General features: G+C 40.4%; 1 protein-coding gene across 3 annotated transcripts; it reads left to right on the forward strand.

Annotated features, from left to right (window-relative positions):
• The first annotated feature begins 1,536 nt into the window (after positions 1-1,536).
• On the forward strand, positions 1,537-23,098 carry pkig (protein kinase (cAMP-dependent, catalytic) inhibitor gamma). Of its 3 annotated transcripts, none has more exons than XM_038723009.1 (3): positions 1,537-1,810; positions 21,063-21,275; positions 22,388-23,098. In XM_038723009.1, exons 2-3 carry the CDS (start codon positions 21,122-21,124, stop codon positions 22,468-22,470), a joined length of 237 nt encoding a protein of 78 aa, XP_038578937.1. In that variant the 5' UTR covers positions 1,537-1,810; positions 21,063-21,121; the 3' UTR covers positions 22,471-23,098. The 3 variants fall into 3 exon arrangements, with proteins under 3 accessions (XP_038578937.1, XP_038578936.1, XP_038578935.1); XM_038723008.1 differs by having other exon boundaries at positions 1,539-1,810; positions 21,094-21,275; XM_038723007.1 differs by lacking the exon at positions 1,537-1,810 and adding an exon at positions 13,117-13,262 and having other exon boundaries at positions 21,094-21,275.
• The last annotated feature ends 356 nt before the right edge of the window (positions 23,099-23,454 follow it).

Consider the following 23,454-nt stretch of genomic DNA (forward strand, 5'->3'; position numbering starts at 1 on the left):
ATTTGATGAGATGTGTCCCGTTACTTTAAAATTGAATTATAGGTCAGTAGTGCTTAACATTGGGTTCAAACCGAACGGATTACATTCAAGTGGTTCGCTATATTATATTGACATAAATACAGTAAATTAGAAAAGACCCCTTATACAATTATGGTGATAGGCTATATATTTCAAACAATGAGGAGCTGTGCCTTACAATGGTGATTAAAAAAGGTTGTCGTGAGAGCCTGCTGGTTAGATACTGGACCATTTCCAGCATCTACACAGAACTCATTAATTTGTTTGGTTTCTTTCATGAGATTTTGATATTTTTTTACTCCACACAGCCTACACTGTGGGATATTGTTAGTCTGCTGTTTCCATGACATTAATTTAGTGAACACGACTTTTTTATGCTGTACACTCAAAAAAGACCGATCAATACTCCACTCATCTGATTTTACAAATGAAGTTCAGTTTACTTGTCCCAGGGAGTATTCAGCATGCGGAGGGAGCTTTCAATAGTCTGAAACAATAACCCGAGTGATGTCATGAGGGTTTAATCAGAAAGCCTGCATTGCAAACTGGAAGAGTGAGGTTTGAAAGAAGTGGGCATGTAGGGGACAGGGGCAGCCTTAATACTCTTTCAGATAAGAAGTGATTTGCGCTGCGCTGGCTGCTGGGTTCAGAGCAAAAGTTCAACTACTCGCCAAGCGGTGTGCTGCACATTAGTCGACGCAGCAAGAAACCACCCTGTGTGGCACAGGCCTTTGAAAATAATGGGTTTCATAGTGCAGCGGTGCCATTGTCGCGGTGTGTCTGAAAGGCCCTTAGCCCCAGTTAGTGCCTCTCACAGACAGATCTGATGTGAAGAATATATATCCAGCAATCTTTGAAAAGCCCAAAAGGTCATTTAACAACACTCACCCATGTTTTGAAGGTGTTTTCAGAATCAAAAAATAGCCCACTTTTCATGAGCTCAGACAAACAGCCCAGTTTTCAGCTTCATGACTACACATGTTCCAGCTGGTCTAAGGGGGTTTAAACTGTTTATTTATCTTAAGAAAGGGGAGAATATTCTCAACCCATAAAGGGAAATTTAATCCCTTATTTTATCTGACATGGTTTCCCCTGAACAGGAAGGGCTTGAACATTTGTAGTGGAGTGAAAGTACAATATTTGCCTTTGAGATGCAGTAGACCTTGCATAAAATGTAAATACTCAAGTAAAGTATAAGTGCCTTGTACTTGGATAAATATAGCCTACTTAGCTACACTCAACACTGGCTAAAGCCAACATAAGAAACCACATTAGGGTGTTCCCTGCAAGGAAATCTCATAAATTAAGGTGTCTGGTTGTTTGATGTGCGTCTGATAAACCTTGAAAGGCTACAATGAACCATCCCGGGAAAAAAAACCCAACATAAACAAATAAATAAAAAATTAATAATCGTGAAGTGTTTGATCTTCAGGGTGCAGTGTGTTGCGTTGGCTCCTGCCCACAGAGGAGTGGGAGCCTCCACAGGCGCGCTCTGATTGGCTCAGCCACGGCTAACTCCATTTTGGAAAACAGCTGTTTGAAGACACAACCTTTTTCTCGTTGTTTGCCGACGGTAGCCCGAGAAAGAAAACAACAAACCCACCTAGGCTTTAAACACACACTTCTTCACCACGCGTTTTTTTTTCCTTTCTCCGCACCAGCTCGCTTCAGTTTCGGCCCAGCTCGCCCGGCGTGCTGCGGTTTTTGTCCGACTGCCAGGAAACTTAACTGGGGATCCATGGTGTTAAATTTCCATTGTAACAAGTGGATAACAGGAGGAGACCCGACCAAGGTTAGTGGCGTTTTTCTTCTTCTTCTATTGGCGACATTACTGATATGTGTACGGCAAGGGAAACGGCTTTTGCTGTGCAGTTTGAAGTCACCAACTGCAGGGAGCTGCAGAGTCACGAAGCGACGGGTTCTCCATTATTTTAGTGAGGCATTTCCCCCTAGACAAAACAGCGACCAACGTGAGACAATACATGTTTTCTGTGTAGAGCCTACGGCTAAAATTATCGTGTCAGTAAATGTAGAATTACATTATGATTGTTAATGATATTCACATTTTTCTCCCTCCCTCGAATGCTAGTGTGGTTACAGTTTAAATGACTGGCATGCACGTCCTTCCCACACATTAGATGCTGCATTCAGGATAGCTAATGACAGCCTGGATAGCTCTTTGAAAGCTCTCCTCTCATCGACTATGCTTTTTCTCCTCTGTCAATGCACCCAGCCAGCCAGCCAGCCAGCCCCCTCCCCCTGTAAACACAAATTAACTTCGCCTTTTATTTTCTAACTCGATAAGATAATCAAGGCAGTGATGACAGCAGCTTTTCATGCAGCAACCTGTCTGCTGAGACAAGAAGGGACATGTCAGTACAGTTTTTGTTCCTGGAGGTGAGTTGTGTAAAATAACAGGTCTGGATGGAGATTCAGCAGCAGCAGCCTGGGACCCCCCACTTTGGATGAGTGTTGCTGGGCAAGGGCCAGCATTACTGGGCATGGGCACTGGTGAAGATAAATACTGGCTTCTCGCCTGCCTGTGGTGTTTGCTTCACTGTGGACTGGCTGGCAGACTGTGACCAAAACAGGGTTTTCCCTGAGCTCAGTCAGTGCGCGGATAACATGTATCTAGACATTAAAATGCACTAGCAAATTTTTATTAAAGTAGCACAACTGTCAACAACAACCAGGGACAGGGTCTGGACAGGGATGAGGTTAACAAAAGCAACGTGAAGCAGTAATGTGTACTGATTTGGCATTTTATGGCTCAGGGAAACTGTTGCACACACCAGTGATGTCCAGGTTTGGAAAGACAAATATTTTTCTGGGTCCAGGTTAGAAATGGAACATGAAGGAGTAAAGCTAGGGCAATAAAATAAAATAAAATAAATAAATAAAAGTAGGACCGCAAGTAAGGATTCTTATTTTGCTGCTGAATATCTTCTAAATTAATTGATAGATCTTTTGGCTTAAGAATGTTCAGAAAATTGTGAAAAATTACCCTAACAAGCCCAAAGTTTTAGATATTAAATCTAAACTCCAAAACCTAAAGATATTCAGTTTATGGTCACATAAGACGAAGAAAACCAGCAAATTGTCACAGTTTAGAAGCAGGAATGTTTGGCATTTTTGCTTGAAAAATGACTAACAATTATCAAAATAGTTTGATAGATTATTTTGACTAATCATATCAGCTCAAGTTATTTAGAGCACTTCATGTTTTCATATTTTACCAAGAGCTGAAAGGCAAATCTGTCTGGCCGCACTTGAAATGGCAACATTTGAATTTTGACATTAAAGAGATACTTTTTTTTATATATTGGTGGCAGATTAAGCCACTTGATGAATTTAAGATTAAATCTTGTACAATCTGTGCAGTCTCCTGTTAGATATGACCTTCTTTGGAACAGCTCTCTACTGCCTCGTCTCCCCTCTTTGTACCAGCTAACCAAACATGGTCTGTTATCCTTCAAAATGGCCAAGGGGGGGTGGGGGTGGAGCAGAGCCAGATCAGAGAGCGCAGTGATGCAAGAGAACCCCAGTCGCACACATGCCCCGCTGACCTTGGGCAGAACCCTGCAGATCCGTCCCTTCGGTGTTTCAAGACAGCCCACGTACCATTAAGATTACATGCGCTCTCGTTTTGGTTATGAAGGCTTGTCCTCAGGGGCCTTTATGCCTTATGCACCTTCTAATCTGTGACATAGAAAGAAAGAAAGCATCCGAATCGTGAGTAATAAAGTCATGCTAGTACAGTTATGATTATCTGCAGTGCTGCATGACCAAAGCTCTTACCAACACTTATCTCCTCCTCCAACTCCTTTAGTAAATAGAACTCATATCTGCTCCTGTTGTGGGCTGCCAACAATAACATGATTACCCTGAGAATATTTAGACCTCTAATATTCCTATGCTGAGAGCCTATATTAAGTATACATGACAGGGGAAGGGATGGTAACTGTGTGGCTGTTTCTGTCACGTTTTTCCATAAGTGGTCATCAAATTTTCTTTCCTGCCTGCAGCTATCTCTGTATTGCAGTTGTAGTTGTAGGTTAAATTAGCTCTCCTTGATATGTTCTATATTGAGAATATGGTCTCTTAATGGGGAATCTGAGTCTACTGGATTCATATAGCTGCAACAAGGACACACTATTACATGTTTTAGATAAAAATAGCAGTCTATTCTCATAATTGGTTCAAGTGCCTTCTAGATTTCTTTGAGAATATGTCCACAATCAGTCGCCTGCCCAGGGACCTTCCCATGTTTAAGATTACACGGATCAGAAAACAACAGTCTGTAGATGAGTCCATAACAGTGCACTATTTTTGGTACTATGTGAACCCACTGCTCAGGGTCTATTTTTGTATGCATCCCTCTGTGTAATCATGGGTTTAATGCTTATATATTTTGTGGACAGGGATTTGTCGGTTGACCGCCAACCGCATTCTTTGCCCTGTGTGCAGAGGACTTAAGCTCCTCTGTTTTTAGCTCCCTGGCTTCCCCATGAGAAAAGAAATGAGTGTCATCAACCCTTTAATGTCTCGTGTACCAGACAGAAAAGGCTACACGAGGAAATGCAAGACCTCTGCGAGAGATTCCGCTTATAAGAATGAAACAATTATTTATTCTGTAACTTCAAGTTTCACTGATTGATGTTTTTGCAGTCTACACAGTGATGTGTATTTGTTGTAAAACATAAATGAAAGGCAATTACTTTTTGTGAGCAATTGACTCTTCGCTTAGACACACCCTGAATTCGCAGTTGGCCAATCACAGCGCAGTATAGGACTCGCTCCAACTGAGGTCTGACACTTTTATGGCTGCGCTCCATTGACGCTAATGCAAAAGGAGTCATTTACAAGCTATTTTTTGCTGTATTTTCCCAAGATTTAGTGAAACACAGTTCCTGGGCCGGGCGGCACGGTGGTGCAGTAGTTAGCACTGTCGCCTCACAGCAAGAAGGTTGCGGGTTCAAACCCCGGTTGTCCCTGTGTGAAGTTTGCATGTTCTCCCGTGTCTGCGTGGGTTCTCTCCGGGTGATCCGGCTTCCTCCCACCGTCCAAAGACATGCAGACTAGGTTAACTGGTGACCCTAAATTGTCCTTAAGTGTGAGCGTGAGTTGTCTGGCCCTATGATGGACTGGCGACCTGTCCAGGGTGTACCATGCCTTTTGCCTGATGTCAGCTGGGATTGGCTCCAGCCCCCACGACCTTGTACGCAGGATAAGCGGTTGATCATGGATGGATGGATGTTCCTGGGCCACTTATGTAATACTTACATTCGCTAACCAGAGAGGTTGAAAGGAGAAGTTTAATTTATTCTCTTTCCAAAACCTACAATAAATCCAGAAAATGTAGGCTGTGGATTGTTTCTAATGTAATGTTAGTTAGCTAAAGCCAGAGGGCTCTGGCTAACGCTAGCTAACTTACTACTGAATACGTAATGTTATGCAAACCTACTGCTTTAGCATTTTAATGATTGTAATAGTGAATAGAGACCTACCCAGCTTTACAGGAACAGTGTTGATCCTTAATATCGTTGTCTTTTGTCTCAGTCGTCAGGGGATGCGGTGGTTCACTTTCACTGTGTGATTGGTAGGCTTAGCTTCTGTCTTTAATTTTTTTCACATCAGTTTGAGTCCGTTTGAGTCCGTCTGACAGCCTGAATACAACCTTCAAATGTTTAATGCAACTGCAAAACTGTCTGCTTCTGTGCAGTAATAGACAGTGGCAGTGCCATGATAAAAGTCTGACAGGTCCAACAGTTTGCTGGACTTAGAAACAGTAACTAAGGGGGGCATGGCTTAGCGAAGGGTCAGTTTTTTTATTCTTTTATTGCATGTCCCCGTTTTGAAGTTCCTTTCATTTTATCCTCTATTGTGAAGCACTTTGTTTTGTTAATTGTACCATAAACTAGATCATTGATTTTCTTTCTGACATTTAATAATGATGATTGAGAAATAACCTCCTACAATGGTTTACAGATAGGTCTACATTGAATGAAATAAGGATACAGGCGCTATAAATAACCACAGGCATGGGTATTGGTCGTGGTTAATGATAGCAGCTCTGACATTGTTGGATGAGATTTGCAGACATGGCGCAGTTGGTAAAATTGCACTTTTTCTTTGCCTCTCTTGTAATTGGCAGGTCTAACCAGTGGTGGAACAGACTGAATTACTGAGATAAAAATGGGTTATCAAGAGCACGTCTACACTTATTCAGGGCTAAAGGGTGTGCTGGTTTACTGTTTTTATCTATATATCACTGTGAAACCTATTGTAACAACACTGCCAACAATTTCTATTGCTTTGAGAACTTTCTTTCTCAGAGGGCACAGGAAACAGCAGTTTTATTTTGATTTGCCACAAGGGCACCTCCTTACTGATCAACTTGAGGCAGAGCAGCCACAGCCGGGGTGGTGAACTAGACTGGTGCTCAGAAAATTATGTACATTCTTGCACAGTCAACAGGACTGCATGTAAGCTTTGAGAAAAATATGAGTGTTCAGAACATACTGACAGAAAAGACACTTATCCTCCAGGAATAGTCTTGAAGTTTATTTGGATTGGACCTTTTTGTATGCTGTGAAACTGGGTCACCATTGAAATATACTGTAACCACTGTGAATACAAACCGACCACAGCCCCTGCAAGGGATCACGCCACAAGCGTATTATGCCCAGAGGGAATGAGGGTGGTACTTTTGGGTGGAGTATCATTTAAATGTTTGGTCATGACGTCAAGAAAAGATGTGAAGAAGAATTTATAAGGACTTAGGAAAAGACAGCGGCGGAGCTAAGAGATTCCGACTGCACTTATCTAGGCTACGTAATTATGGAACGGTGGACGTTACTGACGCGGCCTGCCATGGTGAATCTACAGCGTTCTGAAGATGGACTACAAAAAGCGCATCTTTTACACATTGCCCTGTGGGTTTTTAATGTTGCAAAAAGACACATAATCAGTCACCAAATAATCTAAATGTTTGTCACATTGAGAATGCTTGCTGACACTCACCTTCCTGCCCTCCCATATTTATCAACATGAATCCAAATTATCGTTTGTAAATAATACATAACATTTACTCGAGATTTTAGATTTTTGAAAAATTAATGATATTGCTGAAGACTGGTAATACATCGGCCAAAAATAACTAATTTAAACTGAGCATATACCGTTAACCTACACATTTTAACATTATCCTCATTTTGATCATTTTACAAGACTAGTAACATAGCTCACATATAGGTCTTAATTATTTTTGACGATTCAAAACATATGCATATTAGCAAGTTATGGCATAAGAGAGAAAATGTCACAATAGCCAATGGTAACGTAAATGGTGATCGACGTCCTTTATCCGTCATGGTCAATGATTTCTTTATTTTTATTGTAGAAAATTCAAATACAACACTTGATGGCATATTTCAACAATCTGAAGCATAAAACTGTGTTGAAACAGTATAAGATAGCCCAAAGAAAACAAACCAAAAGTTTGAAAACAAACAAAAAGTGTCTTAATCAAGTATCATGGGTCCAATAAAGAGAAAAGGTTTGTTGCCATTCTTGTCAGTCATGTATTGCAAGGATTTTGCAAAATGCGATCGATGGATTTTAACATTTGAGTTTGAGAGTGGTGTATTGCTTTAAATTGCTGCCGCAAGGAATTGTGGGACCACATTATCTCCTTTCCTTTCTGTAAATCTCCTTTTTGTAAAAGATGGTCCAGTGTACCCTATGCTAAAGGAGATAAGAAAGGAAGCATGTAAGCACCTTTCCTTAGCATTTGGAGAATTCGACCAGCTCTTATTGCTGCCTCTTAAATACTTCCGGATCACATCAGTCAGTTAGGAACCTTTCTAAGCAAAAAATGCTGCAGCTCTTGTGAAGCTTAGTGTGGGCAGCTCTCATCTTGGCATTGCTTGACTCTGGCTATTCCAAAAATATGCAAAGAGGTAGAGCTGAGGCAGGACGAATGAAGCCTGGTTGCTGGACCACCTAGTGGCTAGCCGCCTGGCAGAAGAGGAACACTTGCTGAAGAGACTGAGCCCCAGCTTCACTGGTGTTGTGCCGAGTTCTCCGCACCTCGTGGGACTTTAGGAAAATTTATCACCGTTGACGAACCACACAAAGAATATTTTAGCATTTTTTAAATAGCTGTGTACTTGAAATAGACCGTTGAGGAACCGCGACGTTGGCATGCAGTTGTCGGCAGCACGGAATCCATGCAAAACTGCATAAGACCGGTGAATGGCAGAGGAGAGAGAGTGAAAAGGGTCTTGAAAAAGCCTCAGCTTAGGTGGAAATTTACAGCGTAAGTTGAATGAATAGAGACTGCAGCTCTGTAGCTTCTGAAGATTAAAGCAGAGCTACCATGTGACCCCCCCCCCCCCCCCCCCCCCGCCACGCACAAAAACAGAGATGATTCGACTATAGGCAGGACATGACGACTCCGATTCGACAATGTAAATCCTTAGTCGGGGACAGCCCTACTTGAAATATTCATAATCAATTTGTATCAAAAAATCGATATTTTTGACAACACTGGTGAGTTATATAAAAAGTCGCCCCCTGCAAAGTTGTCATGAAGAAGGAAATTAGCTATAAACTGTTTTTTTTTTTTTTGCACCAGGCTGTAAACATGTTTATATCTGCTGCAAAGTTGGGCATTTTAACATGGGCAACTTTGGAGATTGGCACGTCCGCGTTTCATTTTTCAGCCCCGGATATGGACCTTCGGTCAGAGAGGCTGCAGCTTACCGCAAACCCTCACACACTAAGTGGCTGTAGAAGATGGATGGACATTATACATCCATTAGTTCTTTTTTAAATTCTTCCTGTCATTTATAAGACTCAAATCTGTTTCCACATGCACTCCCTCTTCCTGACATTGACATTGTTTGACGAGGTTGCCGTCTGTTTTTTAGCATTAAGCCAGTTGATTTAATGTAGCAAAGAGCTGCATTAGCCGACAGCATCAGCTTAAACTGAGATGTTGAATAAGCACTGTTTTGAAACTATTTGCTGAGAGAATTTTATAATCAAGCCTTATTATGTAAATGGGGTCTCAACCTTGTGAATTGGTTTGGAAGTAAAATAAACATGTCCTAGCAAGTCAGTGAAAGATGATTTGATGAGCGTCTCTCTTCATGAAAAAATGAAAATGAGCTTTAATTATTTTAGATGGAGTGGCCCATTTCAAATCCCACGTGATGTGTTAACATCGTTGAACTTTAAAAGAAATGTGACAGAAAAATGTTTTGAGGGTAAACAGAACTACATGACCTTCACTTGTTTGTGATCTGCTTCATGTTTTGATTTTATCCACTTTCTCCGGCTCAGTTTGCTTTAAAATATTTGATTGTTTTGCCGAAAAGGTTTTCGTGCAAATCCCAGTGGAGGGGAAATGATAAGCCGTGTCAGTAGGAGCCAGCTCACAGGAACTGGAGAGCAAATTATTGAGTCATTAAAATGCACTTGACAATGAAATGTTAAAAGTACATCACATTTCCCGTTCTGTTGCTATAGGAAGTGAAATATGTTAATTGTTCTTAATAAGACAAATAATTGTTACTGGCATGGAGGACCGTGATGACCGAATGGTATTCAGCAGAAAGCCTTACTCAGGCTTTTAAAGACAGGATATAAAGTCTGCTGACTGTAGTGGAATATAATTAATAAGTACTTAAATATGTTTCCCCAATGGGTTTAGCAAAAAATCCGACCCGATATCTTCACATAGGGAGCAGTATAAAGGCTGTTATAGGTAACAGAGAGAGCCGGCTAATGGTTCATTTCTACTGTATGTGAGATTACAACCCATTCACACATAGGCAATAAAAAGTGATTAATTTCATTACAAAACTACATATAGCCCCTTTAACAATGTAATAATGTAATGCATAATAACACTGTCATTTATCTGTACAACAAGTACTTTTACTTTGATACTTTAAGTACATTTTGCTGATAATATGTCTGTATTTGACCTTAAGTTGGATTTTGAATGAAGGACTTGAGTAATTGAGCTGAATACGTCCTCCACCACTGTTTGTTTGTTTTGCTATCACAGCAGGTTTGGAACACATTAGAACAGCTGAAGGTGTTTGTCCTGTGCACCAGCATGAATGATGGTGTCGTTATCTAGGTCTAGAGGAAAGATTACGATTGCTTCCTCTCCTGTATGTGTTTGCTCATGAGGAGGGTTACGTATGTGCCTTTTTATCCCCGTCAACCCAGCAAATCGAATCACATGACGCCCACATCCTCTCAAACTTGTGGGAGAAAAGTGCGATAATGCAGTTGAGTGGATTTACTTGGCAAACCTCAAACACCCCGTGGCGATCAGTACAGGTGAGAACAGCGACTGGTGTTCTTCAGGTTATTTTAAATGCAGCATAAAAAGCAGTTGAGGTTAGAGTAATCAGAGCTCTAGATTTGTGAGTGAGCAGAGCTAAATGAGGTTTGTGTTATGTGTTATTTTATTAGAGAGAGGATTGGGGGAGTCCGTATAACAGGTGGTGCAGAGGGACGTAGCCTGCAACCAAATCATATATTCTGTTACAGATTGGCAAAATGGTTGTGCGCTGCAGCATAACCAAGGAGGATGTATTATGCTTCTCAAGTTCTCAAAAAAGTAATGAAAACACGGGAGGGATTTTTCCTTATTTAGAAAGCACAACAAACATGCCTGCATTCCTTCCTCTCGTCCTCTCTCTTTTTCCTGTCGACATCCTCATGCCTCCTCAACTGCTTTCCATCCTCCCCTCATGTTTCTCCATACCTCCCTCGCCATCTCTTCTCCTATCCCTTCATCTCCCCCCCTTGTCCTGACTTTGTCCTCCTCCTCAGCAGCACTAGGGTCTTGTTCAGCCTCCAGTGTGTGCGCAGCGAGCCTGGGAAAAGATAGGACATAAACAACACAGCAAACAAACCACCTGCTTCCTGCTGAGGTCTCGTGTTGTTAAATGTGTGGACGGAAATAGAACCGGGCAACCTAGCAGTAGAATTAGAATAGATAGAACGGATAGTGGGAGGAAAATCACACACCAGCTATCCACAGCACATGAACCTCTGCATTATAGATGTAGAAACCAAGCATGGTGACACCCGAAGACTTCAGGGAATGGGGAAATGACTAATAGTTGATTAATTGATTAAAAAACTTAATTGAAAACTGAATATCTTTGGGAGTTGGTCAAGCAATATAAAGATGTCACATTGGGCTCCAGGAAATTGTGATGAGCATTTTTCACTATTTTATAACCAAACTACACGACTTATTGATGATTTGAGAAACAATAGGCAGATAAATAATTAAGTTGTAACCCTACAAGTAATTTTGAGACAATCAGGGGAGATGATTTAATAAAATAACAGAAAATATAAATGCATTCAAATTTTAATTGATTAAAAATGTAACTTAAGTTTGATATGAATCTTCATCGCAGAATGCTGTGTGATTGGATCAAACATCTGCAACTAACAGTTACAACACACTGATTATGGATAAATCAAAAAAATAAGAGATTCACTTTTAAATGATTTAAAAATAAGCAGCAAATCTTCACATTTTAGAAGCTGCAACCAGAGAATGTTTTGCATTTTTCGTAGACAACTATAATGATTCATTATTAAAACTGCTGCCAATTAATTTTGTTTCAATCGATTAATCTACTGATTCAGTTTAAGAGCATTACATTAGATACATGTATGTCTAAGTCATGTTTAGCTTTCAGCCTCTCAAATATATTTACTGGTTTTCATTGTGAACTGGGTGTCTTCAGTTTTGAACTTGCGGTTGGACAAAAGACATTTGGGTTTTAGGAAACTGATGGATTAATCTCCAGATAAATCAATAATAGTAAAAATTGTTAGTTGCGGCCATAATGATAAGATTCCAGAGATGTTATGTATTATATAGAAAGAGACTCAGTTTACTGTGACAGAGAAAACCTTCAAATCTTCTCATTAAGGGAGCTGAAAGCAGAGAATGTTTGCCATTTGTACTCCATTAAATAACTAACTGAAAGATTAATCAATTAATATGCTCTTGATCAACTAATTGATTACTCACTTAATTATTTAAGGTCTGCAAGCAATCAATTGTTGTTATTTTTTAGCTCCAATAACAAAAACTGGAAGATTTATTTATGTGGCACTTTTCATAACAGAAGTAACAAAATTAATTTGATTGATTTGATTTGAACTGATAATTAAAATAATCATTAGTTGCTGCCTATCATGGCAGCAACTAATGATTATTTTAATTATCAGTTAATCTACAGATTTTCTAGAGTCATCGATTAATCCTTTGCTCTATAAAATACCAAACAAAGTGAAAATGCCATCACATCTTCACAACATTAAAATGGTGGTGTTTCAAGGTAAACTTAACCGATTAACCAACCAAGAACAGACATAAAATATACCCAACTTTCAGAACAACACTTCTTAAGTGGTGCTTTTTTTTTGTGTGTGTCCTGTCATCTCTTTCAGTACTTTTCCAGACACACAGCAGAGTCACCCAGATCTAAAGTTTTCAACTCGGACGTAGCACCTTTAAAAAATAAATAAATAAAAAAATTACAGCCACGTCACATCCTTAATCTACAATATCCCCCAGAGCTGTTCCACACTGTCATAAATCAGTTTATCTTTTCAAGTAAACAAGAGAAGAACTGTCCAGACATGTTTGTCTGAAGGAACATTCATTTCAGTGTTCCTTGTTTTTATCGCGAGAGATGGGAAATTTCATACACAAGGGCCATCTGTTTTTGTTTCGCTGATGTGAAAATCTGTTTCTCCCGACACATTTGTTTTTGTAACAACACTGCCTGTGAAGAGACTTGAGAATGATGAGAATCTAAAGGAACAGTTGTGGCACAATTTGGAAATGGAGACGTGAGAACGTGTTTGTTTTTCGTGGGGAGGGGGTTGTAATCTCCTCATTTTGTCCAGTCCAGTTGGAGCACCTGCTCCTGACTCAGCTGTGCATCATTTGTGGTTGATGAGACTCAGTCACACCCATCCTACCCCCCCCCCCCCCCCCCCTCCAACCACACACACGCACACACGAACCAGGGGATTCCCTATAGCTGGAGGCAGGGCGTGCTGCTACAGTAGACTCAGTCTCATATGTCTGGCTGTCTGGCCACTTGTCTCCCTGCTTTATTTGCAGTTTTGGGCCTCAGGGACACTCACACAGAGGACACTGTGTTATACATTCAACGCCTCTGGTAATGTAACCTTTGCTTACCTTCAAACACGGATATCTGATCCTGTATGTGATCCTCTTACTTTGCTGTGTATTGTGTGAAGGCATAGCAGTATTATGATGCACTGGCCCTTTCTCCTGAAGGACTGGTATTGATTGACTGAGCTGTTGCGAAGTGAGCTGTGCTAACAAAAGGAAAGTCTGTAGTAGTATTTCTTGTCTTTCCAGTGTTGTCTTGTATTACGCCATCTTGCCATTTGTTTACGGGAGTCGACTTGCACTGGAGTTTTGGGTTCCTAGTTTGTGCTCAGTTAGTGTCACTGAGAGGTGAGATATGTCTTTTGTTTCTGGAAGTCATGAAGTGACTTGGCCTGTAAATGTGAGGTTGTAATTTGGGTGGATTCACTTGGTGATATTTATATTTTGATGTTTCGTCACTCTGAGGTGTCCAAGCAACCAGTGGTCATTTCAGGAAGTTACAACAATCGACCAAGAAGTAGTCCAGTGTAACATGATTCAGGGGCGAGTTAAGAAAGTTTTGAATGTGGGTGTGGTGGGCAGACTGACGGTTAATAAGGATTGCACAGTGGCACTATAAAACAGTTCACCTTTACTGCAATTATGACGAATAGCATCTGCTTTGCTTTTGTGCCCTTTTTTCTTCATGTAGAATATGCTGCATTATTTTCCAACATGAATCTATTTTGGATCAGGCAGCGTTTTTTTAAAACGGGAGCGTGTGTTGCACACTTGACACTGAATTGAAAGATTACTTTTCATGGCAGAACTGTCAAGTGGTTCCCTTCATTTCTTCCTAGCCTTTCATCTTCCACTGCTTCATCTTCCTCTCATCTTCCTTCTGCTTTTCCCAAAGGTTTTATCCCTCTGTATTACCGCTATCGCTTTCTGTGTGTCTCCTCTAGGTCTCATCATTGAAGTAGGTGTGTGCACAACATGGTTATATGAGGCCTTAAAAGCCTGAAATCCCTTTCACTTTGATACTAACACCCAAGTGTTTGATGTCTAACAGCTTTCATCGATAACTGTATGTTCTTTTTTGTTTCTGGCAGTTAAAACAGCTATAGTTTACTTCAGTCTCTTACAAAATGATTAGCCTGCTGTTCAATATGTGGGAGTGATTTTGTTTTAGTCCAATCACTGTTTTGATTATCAAATTAAGAGTTAAACAATACTGTTTCCTCAAACTAAAGAACCAACCAATGAGCACAGAACCTTGCTTTTCTTTTCACTGTGAGGGAAATCTAGCAATAGTCAGTTACGTTTGTTATGTAGCTAAGACACTTCTCCACTCATCTAAGAGGCTTCACTGGTTCTTTTTATTGGTGGTATTGGAGACCTCAACATCTTGCAAACTCAACAACTGATGCTGACGGCCATCAAGAGGTCTATGGATAAGTGTTGAATTATTGTTTAACAGTACACTGATCATGGTAACCTGCAGAACAGAGTCAAGAAGACCTTCTGTCCATGGAAACCTAACCACACAGGTTGCCTTTTTTTTTTTTTTAGACCAAACAACTAATCGATTAGTTGATAAAATAATCAAAAGATTTAGCAATTGATTTAACAATGAAAATAATTGTTAGTTGCATCCCTTAAATAGATTAATTGGTAATAGAAAATAATTGGTCATGGCAGCCAATCCTAATCTTTATATTTCATTATTACATTTTATCACTATCTTTTGTCTGTCCTCAGAAAGTAAACAGTTTTATAACAGATTACTTATGTGTACTGCAGGTAAGTAGAGCTGAAATGATAAGTTGATCTGCAGAAAAAGTTTTTTTTCAAGCAAATATGGCCAAACTTCTGCTTCCAGCCTCTTAGATGTAAGGTTTTGCTGTATTTCTCTGTTTGATGTCATTGTGATTGACTATCTTTGTCTTTTGAACTGTTCACCTTGGGCTTTGGAAACTCGCAGCCCTACTCAGCATGCCGGCAGTCAAAATCAGAGTGTGGGTGCCATTTTATTAATGGTGGACAACTCTTTTTAGAGCAAGGCCACTCATATGTATGTTTTTCTCCACCACTGATCTCTCGTGAGAGATGAATACTGGGAATTGATCTCTGTGTGTGAAGTGAGTAACCACAACTCTAGCTGCTTCTGTGTATGCCTGCTGAGATAATCTGACCAAGCTAGATTGATTTTCGATTTGGCTGTAGCTTTCTGAAGAAGCAGCCTTGCCCGAGCCTTTTGTTTTATTCATTAGTTCACTCAAGACTTTTCCACAGCTGCTGATGCTAATGGCCTTGGTCAGGCTTCTTATCTCCTGTTCCTCGGCTGATTCATTATACCTTCAGGCGTAGGATCTCAGTACGTTCAGTTAGGATGGCAATTATGCGAGAGTGGCAGTGATCATTCTGCGTATCTGCGCTCAGTGAAAAGGAGATAGATAATTGCATAGAGGATCCAGTGTTATCAGTGATAATTCTGCATGTCTGACAGAGAAGATGGTGACTTCTACTGTGACTTCGTAGTAAGCTTGAAACTTTAAAGTGTCAGCGAGAGAGAGGTGATGACAACCTCCTTTTTTTTTAGTGGAGCAGATTTGTGTGTGCTCATCTCCCCAGCAGGGGACGTTTTCATTGTCTGTGTAAATGGCTGCTAAAGAGCAAAAGCTAGCTGTTTGACAAGTTGCAATATTCCCATCACCAGGGGAAATTAGGCCCACAACCAGCCCCTGGGTCTCATAAAAAGAGGAAGGATATGGGGCAAATATATACACAAGCGTTGAATGGCCAGGGCTTTTATTTATTTATGAGAGGAAGACCAGAGAGCAACAACAATGCTAATTCCGACAAGGAAATACAGCTCCCTTGTGTTTGAAGTGGGCTCGTTGTCAACCAAGCAGCTGCTGACATCATGTGAACTAACGGTGCCCAGACCATATTTGACGAGAGGCAGCTAGCGGGAGGGCAAAGAGCTTAGTCGCACTAGTGCTATGGTGCTTTCACTGTGTAACACTTAGCACTGAAGAGTGAATGGATTTGGATGAATTTGTCTGAAGGAGTTTGGGTCTGCTTGTAGGCACTTGAAAGCAGATGAAGCAACTGTGATTACTTTGGTAAGACAGACAGTTTGTTGTTAACTTTATTTTTGCTTTGTCTTTTGATGCACAGTTCGACCACAAGAGCTGCAATAGCTGAGAGTTGTTGAGTGCAAGTTGATTGAAACGGCAATTTCTTTCATTTAAAAAACAAGAGGGGCTTCTAATTTTATTAGAGATGAAACGATTAATTCAGTTAGATTAGAATTTAATTTTAATAGTTGGCTAATTGCTCAAGTCATATTTCAAGCAGAAATGCTAAACATACTCTGGTTACAGCTTATCAAATGAGAGGATTTTATGTTTTTCTCTGTCTTCATCATCATCATTCTAAATTAAATGTTTCGGACTGTTGGTTGGACGCAACAAGAAATTTGAAGACATCACCTGGCAAACTGTGATGGCCATAGTTTTAAGGGCTTCTAATTCAACTATTATTATTTTCAATTATTATCAATTATTAAATTGATAATTTAATTATTATCAATAATATATTTCAGTTAACAATTATTGAATCTGCAGATTGCTGTTCAAAGCTCAAGATGAAGTCTAGAAGTCCCAAACAAAAGATATTACAAGCTAAGAGCTGGAAAAACTGCATATGTTTAGTATTTTTAGTAATGATTATTTGATTATCAAGGTAGTTGCCAATTAATTTATGGATTTTTTGAGTTATCGTTGCAGCTCTACGTTGTTTTTTTTTTTTTTTTTACATCTAAGCGACCAAATCATAAATTGAAAAAATAAACAGCAGCTTAATCGATAATAAAATTAAAATCATTAGTTGCTTACTTTTAGTTGTTTGTCAACTCAATCCCATGAAACTTAAAGACTAAATTTAAAGACTGTTCAGAAAGTACTCAGGGTTGAAAAGGCCATTGGAAAAGTTGCCACGAGAGGCAGATGAAACTCATTCTTGTGGAGGCTTTTTGCCTTGTCAGAAAATGCAGCAGAATCCCTCTTGACGTGGTCGTGTAGATGGCCCTAATGGACTTCGAAATTGGCAATAAACAGTCCCTCTGTGGGTTGTTGCAGATAATATTAGTTTATTATGCACAAATAAAGCTTAAAAGGCTCCAACGGGAAAGTAGTGAGCCTACCTCTCCAATGGGCCCTGTGTAAGTGGCTATCATCGCTCAAATCCCCCCAGCGATCTCGGAGGCTTTTGTTTCTAATATCTCTATGCCAAAACCTCTTCTGTTACATGCCACCTCGCCCACCATGGTCACTATTCATGTTCAAACCTGTCATGAAGGAAACTTCTCTCCCTACAGTATGTACTCCTGTTTGTGCAGTATTGTTTCGCCTCTGCTTTCATTCACAAAGATGATGTAGTGCTTTTTGTGTAGCTATGACAATGCAGCTCCATTTCTCAAAGAATAAAGGAATTACCAGAATTTGAATCGGGATGTGTTCCTGAAATACCTTTTACGTGGACAGATTCCCCACAGTGGAAACGATCCACACATACAGGAAGGACAAGGGGATAGAGAGTGAGGCTAAGCTGAGTTCAGCTCATGAGCTGAGCCGCAGCGATTTCCCTTTGAGGATTGAGTTGTTATTGTCTTGAGTGAAAATACACACCTGTGACATTTGTCTTGCGGTAGTGTTTACAGCTGCAGCGGCGTCGAGTTTCCCTCCGTATACACACCCTGGCCTTTCACATAAAGACACCCTTTTCATTTAACTAGGACAGTTACTTTAAGAGAGCTATAAGCCCCAATTTCTAAATGTGGTCATGAGATACTGTCGTGAGAAAGCTGTGAATGATGCATGGCTGGCATCATACATTTAATAGGTGTAAAAATAGTACACCTACAATATGCCTTTAAAGAAATATAAACATTTGGCATTACATTCTAGTTTTGGGCTGTTGGACAAACAAAGACACTTGAAAACAACCCTTGGGTTCTGGGTAATGACAGACATTTTTCACTATTTTACTGTATAGATTAACCAACCATTAAAGGAATTTTATATATTTGATAAAATGATTCATGTAATTGTTCATTGCAACCCCGGAGGAAGTGCATTGATTATTCTTTTATCTTTAAGTTTCGTCACACAGCAGAAGGTCGTCAGTGCCTTTTACTAATATTCTGCTTCCAAGTCACTTTACATGTTCATTTGCATTATACAAATACACAGCAGGTGAATAATAATAACAACAAAACCTTCACTCTTCAGTCAGTCCCACAAAAACAAGTTCATCATCACAGTGCACTTCAGGGATAAGGGGATTTTTTTAAAATACAGCACCATTAAACTGCATCTACCACAGCTGAGACCAGGCAGTCAAACAGAGAAGAGCGTGAACTCGTGCCGAAGACCAGGAGGCAGAAAATCATCACCACTATCATCGTCATCCTTCCATGGAAACCTGTTAATGATCTCATGGTAGGATTAGATCCTCAAGCGCACGCAAGCCGACTAATTAAACAAACAAATGGCAATTAGATGGGGCTCCCATAAGCCACATAACAACTAGGCCAATGGGGTAGAAAAAGCCAAACATAATGCAGCACACAAACAAAATCATTGCTGCACCAGATACACAGCCAGTGCTGGTGTTTAATAGTCAAGATGGATTTTCTAATCAAATCTTTCTGTGTAGAAAATGCATTGATTAGAAGTTAGGCTGTTTTTATATTGATTATTGTGAAATTTTCATATCCTATATTCATAGGAGGGGATAGTTTGACATTTTCAGTAAGCTGCTTATTTTCTGTTTTGCTGAGAGTTAGATGAGAGGGTCAGTGTCTGTGCAGTAAATATGAAGCTACAACCAACAGCCAGTTAGCTTAGTTTCGCACAAAGACTGAAAACGGGAGGAAACAGCTAGCCTGGCTCTGTCCAATGCTCTTTTTCTTTGTTATTATTTTATGGTGCAACTGATCAGTCATTTGGTCGATAAAATGTCTGCATATATGTTGTTTTATCTAAAAAGTGAGCTAAAATTACGTTTGTTTTTTTTTGTTCTGTAGAAATCAGGCACATTTCTTTAACCATTTTAAAAAAGTGCAAACAAGATATATGTGTGTGGTTATGAATGGTGCGGTGACATCTATCTATCTATCAAACACAGTCCTGGACTGCAGTTGAATTTATCACAATCACAACATTTTTCAGAAAAATCGCAATCTGATATTTTCATTAAATTGTTCAGTACTGATTAGTGGTTAGTGAAAGCCTCAGCTGTCTGAACTTAATGTTGTGGAAAAGGTAGTACTGTAGGTGTAATTATGAACCTGTGAGACACTAGCCTCCCACGGCGATTTGGCTTACTAATGACTATACATCCCGGCTATCTAGATGACAATCTCATCAGAGGATCACACCACCATCTGCAGTCTGGAATACAGAGTGGCTCTTGTGTTTAGTAGAAGCACTCAGGGAAATGCCAGCAGCCCAGAACTCACTGACATTTCCTGAGGTTCCGCTCTTACAGGGGCTTAAAGATTTGCCCTTCACTGCAAATTTCACGTTTGCAGCGAAGGGCGGTGTGACTCGTGACCTCTCAGGGAATGACCCCGGGTGCTTCCTTTTTTGGCATGGAGCACGCATGCTGCACATAAGAGAAATAAAACAATTTCAACTTCTTTTTTGAATGATACTAAAAGAATGTGAGTGAAAGAGGTTGGGGAACAGACTGGCCCTGGGTCAGCGTGTCGTAGCTGTGTCTGCCAGCTTGTTTTTATTCCTCTCATTCTTTCTCTTGTTTCCCTTTTGAGACTCCCAACCCCCGCATGTTTCTTAAAGATACATAGATTCGCTGCTCAGCTGTTCGGTTGTAGCTGAAGTGTTGCATGCTTTATTAGTGGGTATGTCTGGAGCTGTAATGTAGTTAGTTGGGTTGCCCATAGACAGCAGTGAGGGCTAATCTATCTGTGCTAGCCTGTGGGGGATCTTCAGTAGGAGAGGAACAGCTGTGAGGACATTTACAGTCTGATACAGTGACTCTAGGTTTCCTTCTCCCTTTCTTTGCATCACAGGATTACTACTGCTTTCTTATCTTTTCAATTCTCTTCCTTTCTTTTTTTCTTAAGCAGTCTTATTTTATGTTCTCTTCTCTCTGAGGAATTACCAGCTGTATAGTGTTTTAGAGTTTGGCAAGATCCATGACCTAGTTAAAAATGGACAGAGAACAGGAAACAGAAGAGGAATGAATAGCTAATAGGAGCTCTTACTTTTTAGCTTGGGCTCTTTCTGGCCCCACCTCTGCCTCTCCTTTGCATGGTTTCAAGCTCTTTCACTCTTGCTTTCCATATTGATCAGTGCTCTTTCCTTGCTGTGTAAGTACCTTTAGGACAGACAAATGGTCTCTTGTAGATGGGTATGGCTATGCAATAGAGATTTGAGCAGCTTTTTGTTTTTCCTGATGTAATTAGGACAGCCAATTAGCACAGATGTCGGTAGTGCCATTAATCGCTGTGCAGAAATAGGATGGCAATTATTAACACCTTCATTCTTCTTTTTTTATTAATTCTCTCTCAGCCATCAGCCTTTCAGGTTGTGGAAGTGATTTTGAATTGTCTCCTTTCTGCCCACTCTCTCACTCTGCATCCTCAGTTTCCTCTTAAATAGCTCAGCACTGTGCGGCTTTACTTTTTTTATTTCTCTAGCCACAGTATTCCTGTGTATCACGTTGATTCTCCTGAAGTAGAAATTCACAGGACACAGTGTAACATCCTCCCACGGGTCCTGCAGACCAAGACAGCAGGGTGATTTATTTGCTTCTTGCAACACCTCCGCAGCCGCCTGAATTCCCCCTCCTCCCTCTGGCAGGTGTAATGAGAGCACTGGTCATGGACAGATGATGGACGTGGAGACGTCGTACTCAGACTTCATCAACTGTGATCGCACAGGCCGCAGGAACGCAGTACCCGACATCGCAGGGGAGGGGGAAGTAGCAGCCAGCACCAGTGAACTCACCAAAGACCTGGCAGAGATGGACCTGAAGGCTGCAGGTCAGTAAATCATCTGAATACGTGTGTGTGTGTATGTATGTATGTATGTATGTATGTATGTATGGTGTATATACCATACACCAATGACATCTGCTAACCAGTGACACCATTTGAAAAAAACGAGGAAAACACGGCTCATACAGTAATTTGTGGTTTGCTAACAATGCTATGGAATTATTAAGAAAGAAAAGAGTCTGTAGAAGCTCCAGTAACTCGTTGGAAATATACAGCAGTGAGCAGATCACCAGTCATTTGACCAAACTACCCTGAGCTGACTGAGTTAGCAGAAGTACTGAGCTCTGCCACAGTAACAATCCACAGCATCTCATCTCTGCTACATGTCTGCCCTGTGTTACTGGATTTTCCTTCCAATATGTCTTTTGTGGTTGTTCAATTATTACAGATGGCAAACATTTTCCTGTTTGAGTGAAGTTCATCCTCCAGAAGATAGTCAAGAACTAGACAGCTTTGTCTGTGCAACAATTAATTTGTCTATCTTAACTCTGACTATAATTTAGCTCAAACTAATAGTCAAAGTGTGACTGGCCCCTGGACCTAAATGCACCAAAATAAATAAATACAAACAGGTGGTTTTGCCCCGCTTGCAGTGTCAGTGAGATTTGATTGTTGTGCTTTGTTGCCTCAGTGTTAAATGAGTCGTAACGGCGGCGCAATGACAATTTGTCCTTGCTTCCTCTAATCTCAGTGTCAAGTTGTTAAGAGGAACACGTCTGAAGATGACGCAAATGTTCCCAGTGTTGACCGTCTTACATCGTTATTCTTCCTTTTCTGTCAAAGACACATTTCCTATGACATAAGCAATTTGACTGCTGTATATCAAACCACTCTAATGCTGGTCTGGTGGGAAGCCTCACGTTATCATGCATCATATCATGCTTGACACTGTGTTGCTACAGGAAGTTGTAGTTCATTCCTCAGGATTCTCATTTTTTTTCTGTGTGGAGCCTGAAAGCAGACGCATTGCCCTCTGTTAGACATGCCAAACTACTTTTGAGCTTGATAATATACACTATGTTTGACAGATTTTTATTTATTTTTTGTCCTTTTTCTTAAAAAAATAAATAAAAAATGTTTCCCTTGTTTTCCTCCAGAAGGGGACCCAGGGGCCACCCCAGCCCCTGAGGCAGAGGGCTCTACCAGCCAAGATGCCCAGGGAAGTGGAGGCCCATCCTAAACTGAGCCAGAGACCGAAAGGAGGCAGAGCCGTGGATTGAAAAGTAGAGAAGGAAGCAAGTGAAAGTGGAGAGACATGGAGAAAGGGAGGAGAGAGTGTATATTGGTTGTCCTAACTAGACATGAGGACATGTTCGCTCACTGCCAGCCTGTTTGGAGCTTCTGTGGCCCAAATGTACGCCTTTTCATTGGATCAGATTGTATCATGGGGAGCAGAACACAGTAGAAGTGATATCTGAGATGCGCTTCATACTCGTAAACGTAAGTCATTTATATTCCTAACGAGACAAGAAAGCACAGAAACTTTGGATTTACGTCTGTGGAGATGGACTGAGCTGAACAGAATTCATTTATAACATTCGAAACATTGTTCCAGCCTAATATGGGACTGTGTCATAGAGGGCGTATTCATAATCCTCTGTTGGTCATTTTCTTTCTGTGTATGCGTGTGTTTGTGACCCTCTTCTTCAATTTCATTGTCAAGTCTTTTCTTTCCTAGTAAACAAACATAGTCAAACATAATGCGTTATACTGTCGTGTTCAGACTTCATATTTATTGCTTAATGTTCAGTGATAACTTTGTGATAGCAATTTTCTTTGTGTAATAAAATACACATGAATTACTGTAACATTTGTATTTTATGTTTCAAGCGTAAATATCTTCTCATGCAAGGCAGTTTGCAGGTTTCTGTTGTATTGAGCACAGCAGTTAAAAGAGCTGGAAAGGTGGTGAGCCCCAGCCAGCCAGGATTAACGAGTGTAGCGCTGAGTCGTTCCAGAGCCATAAATATTATTAAATGCAGCTTTTTGTGTACATTTGAATGGCCACAGGAAGTCCGTGTTTACATTTCCACCTAGCATGGCTCCAGTGTTCATATTTATCTCTATACAGTAAAGAAACGGAGGATGACAGAGCAGTTAATCTGTAAAGCTGTGCTTTTTTCCCCCCCTCTCCAATGGCATCAGACTTGACTAATTTCCTCTT

The sequence above is a fragment of the Micropterus salmoides genome, unplaced genomic scaffold, assembly GCF_014851395.1.
Source record: "Micropterus salmoides isolate LMB-PRFRI ecotype aquatic unplaced genomic scaffold, ASM1485139v1 Ms_hic_scaffold_16, whole genome shotgun sequence".
Lineage (NCBI taxonomy): Eukaryota > Metazoa > Chordata > Actinopteri > Centrarchiformes > Centrarchidae > Micropterus > Micropterus salmoides.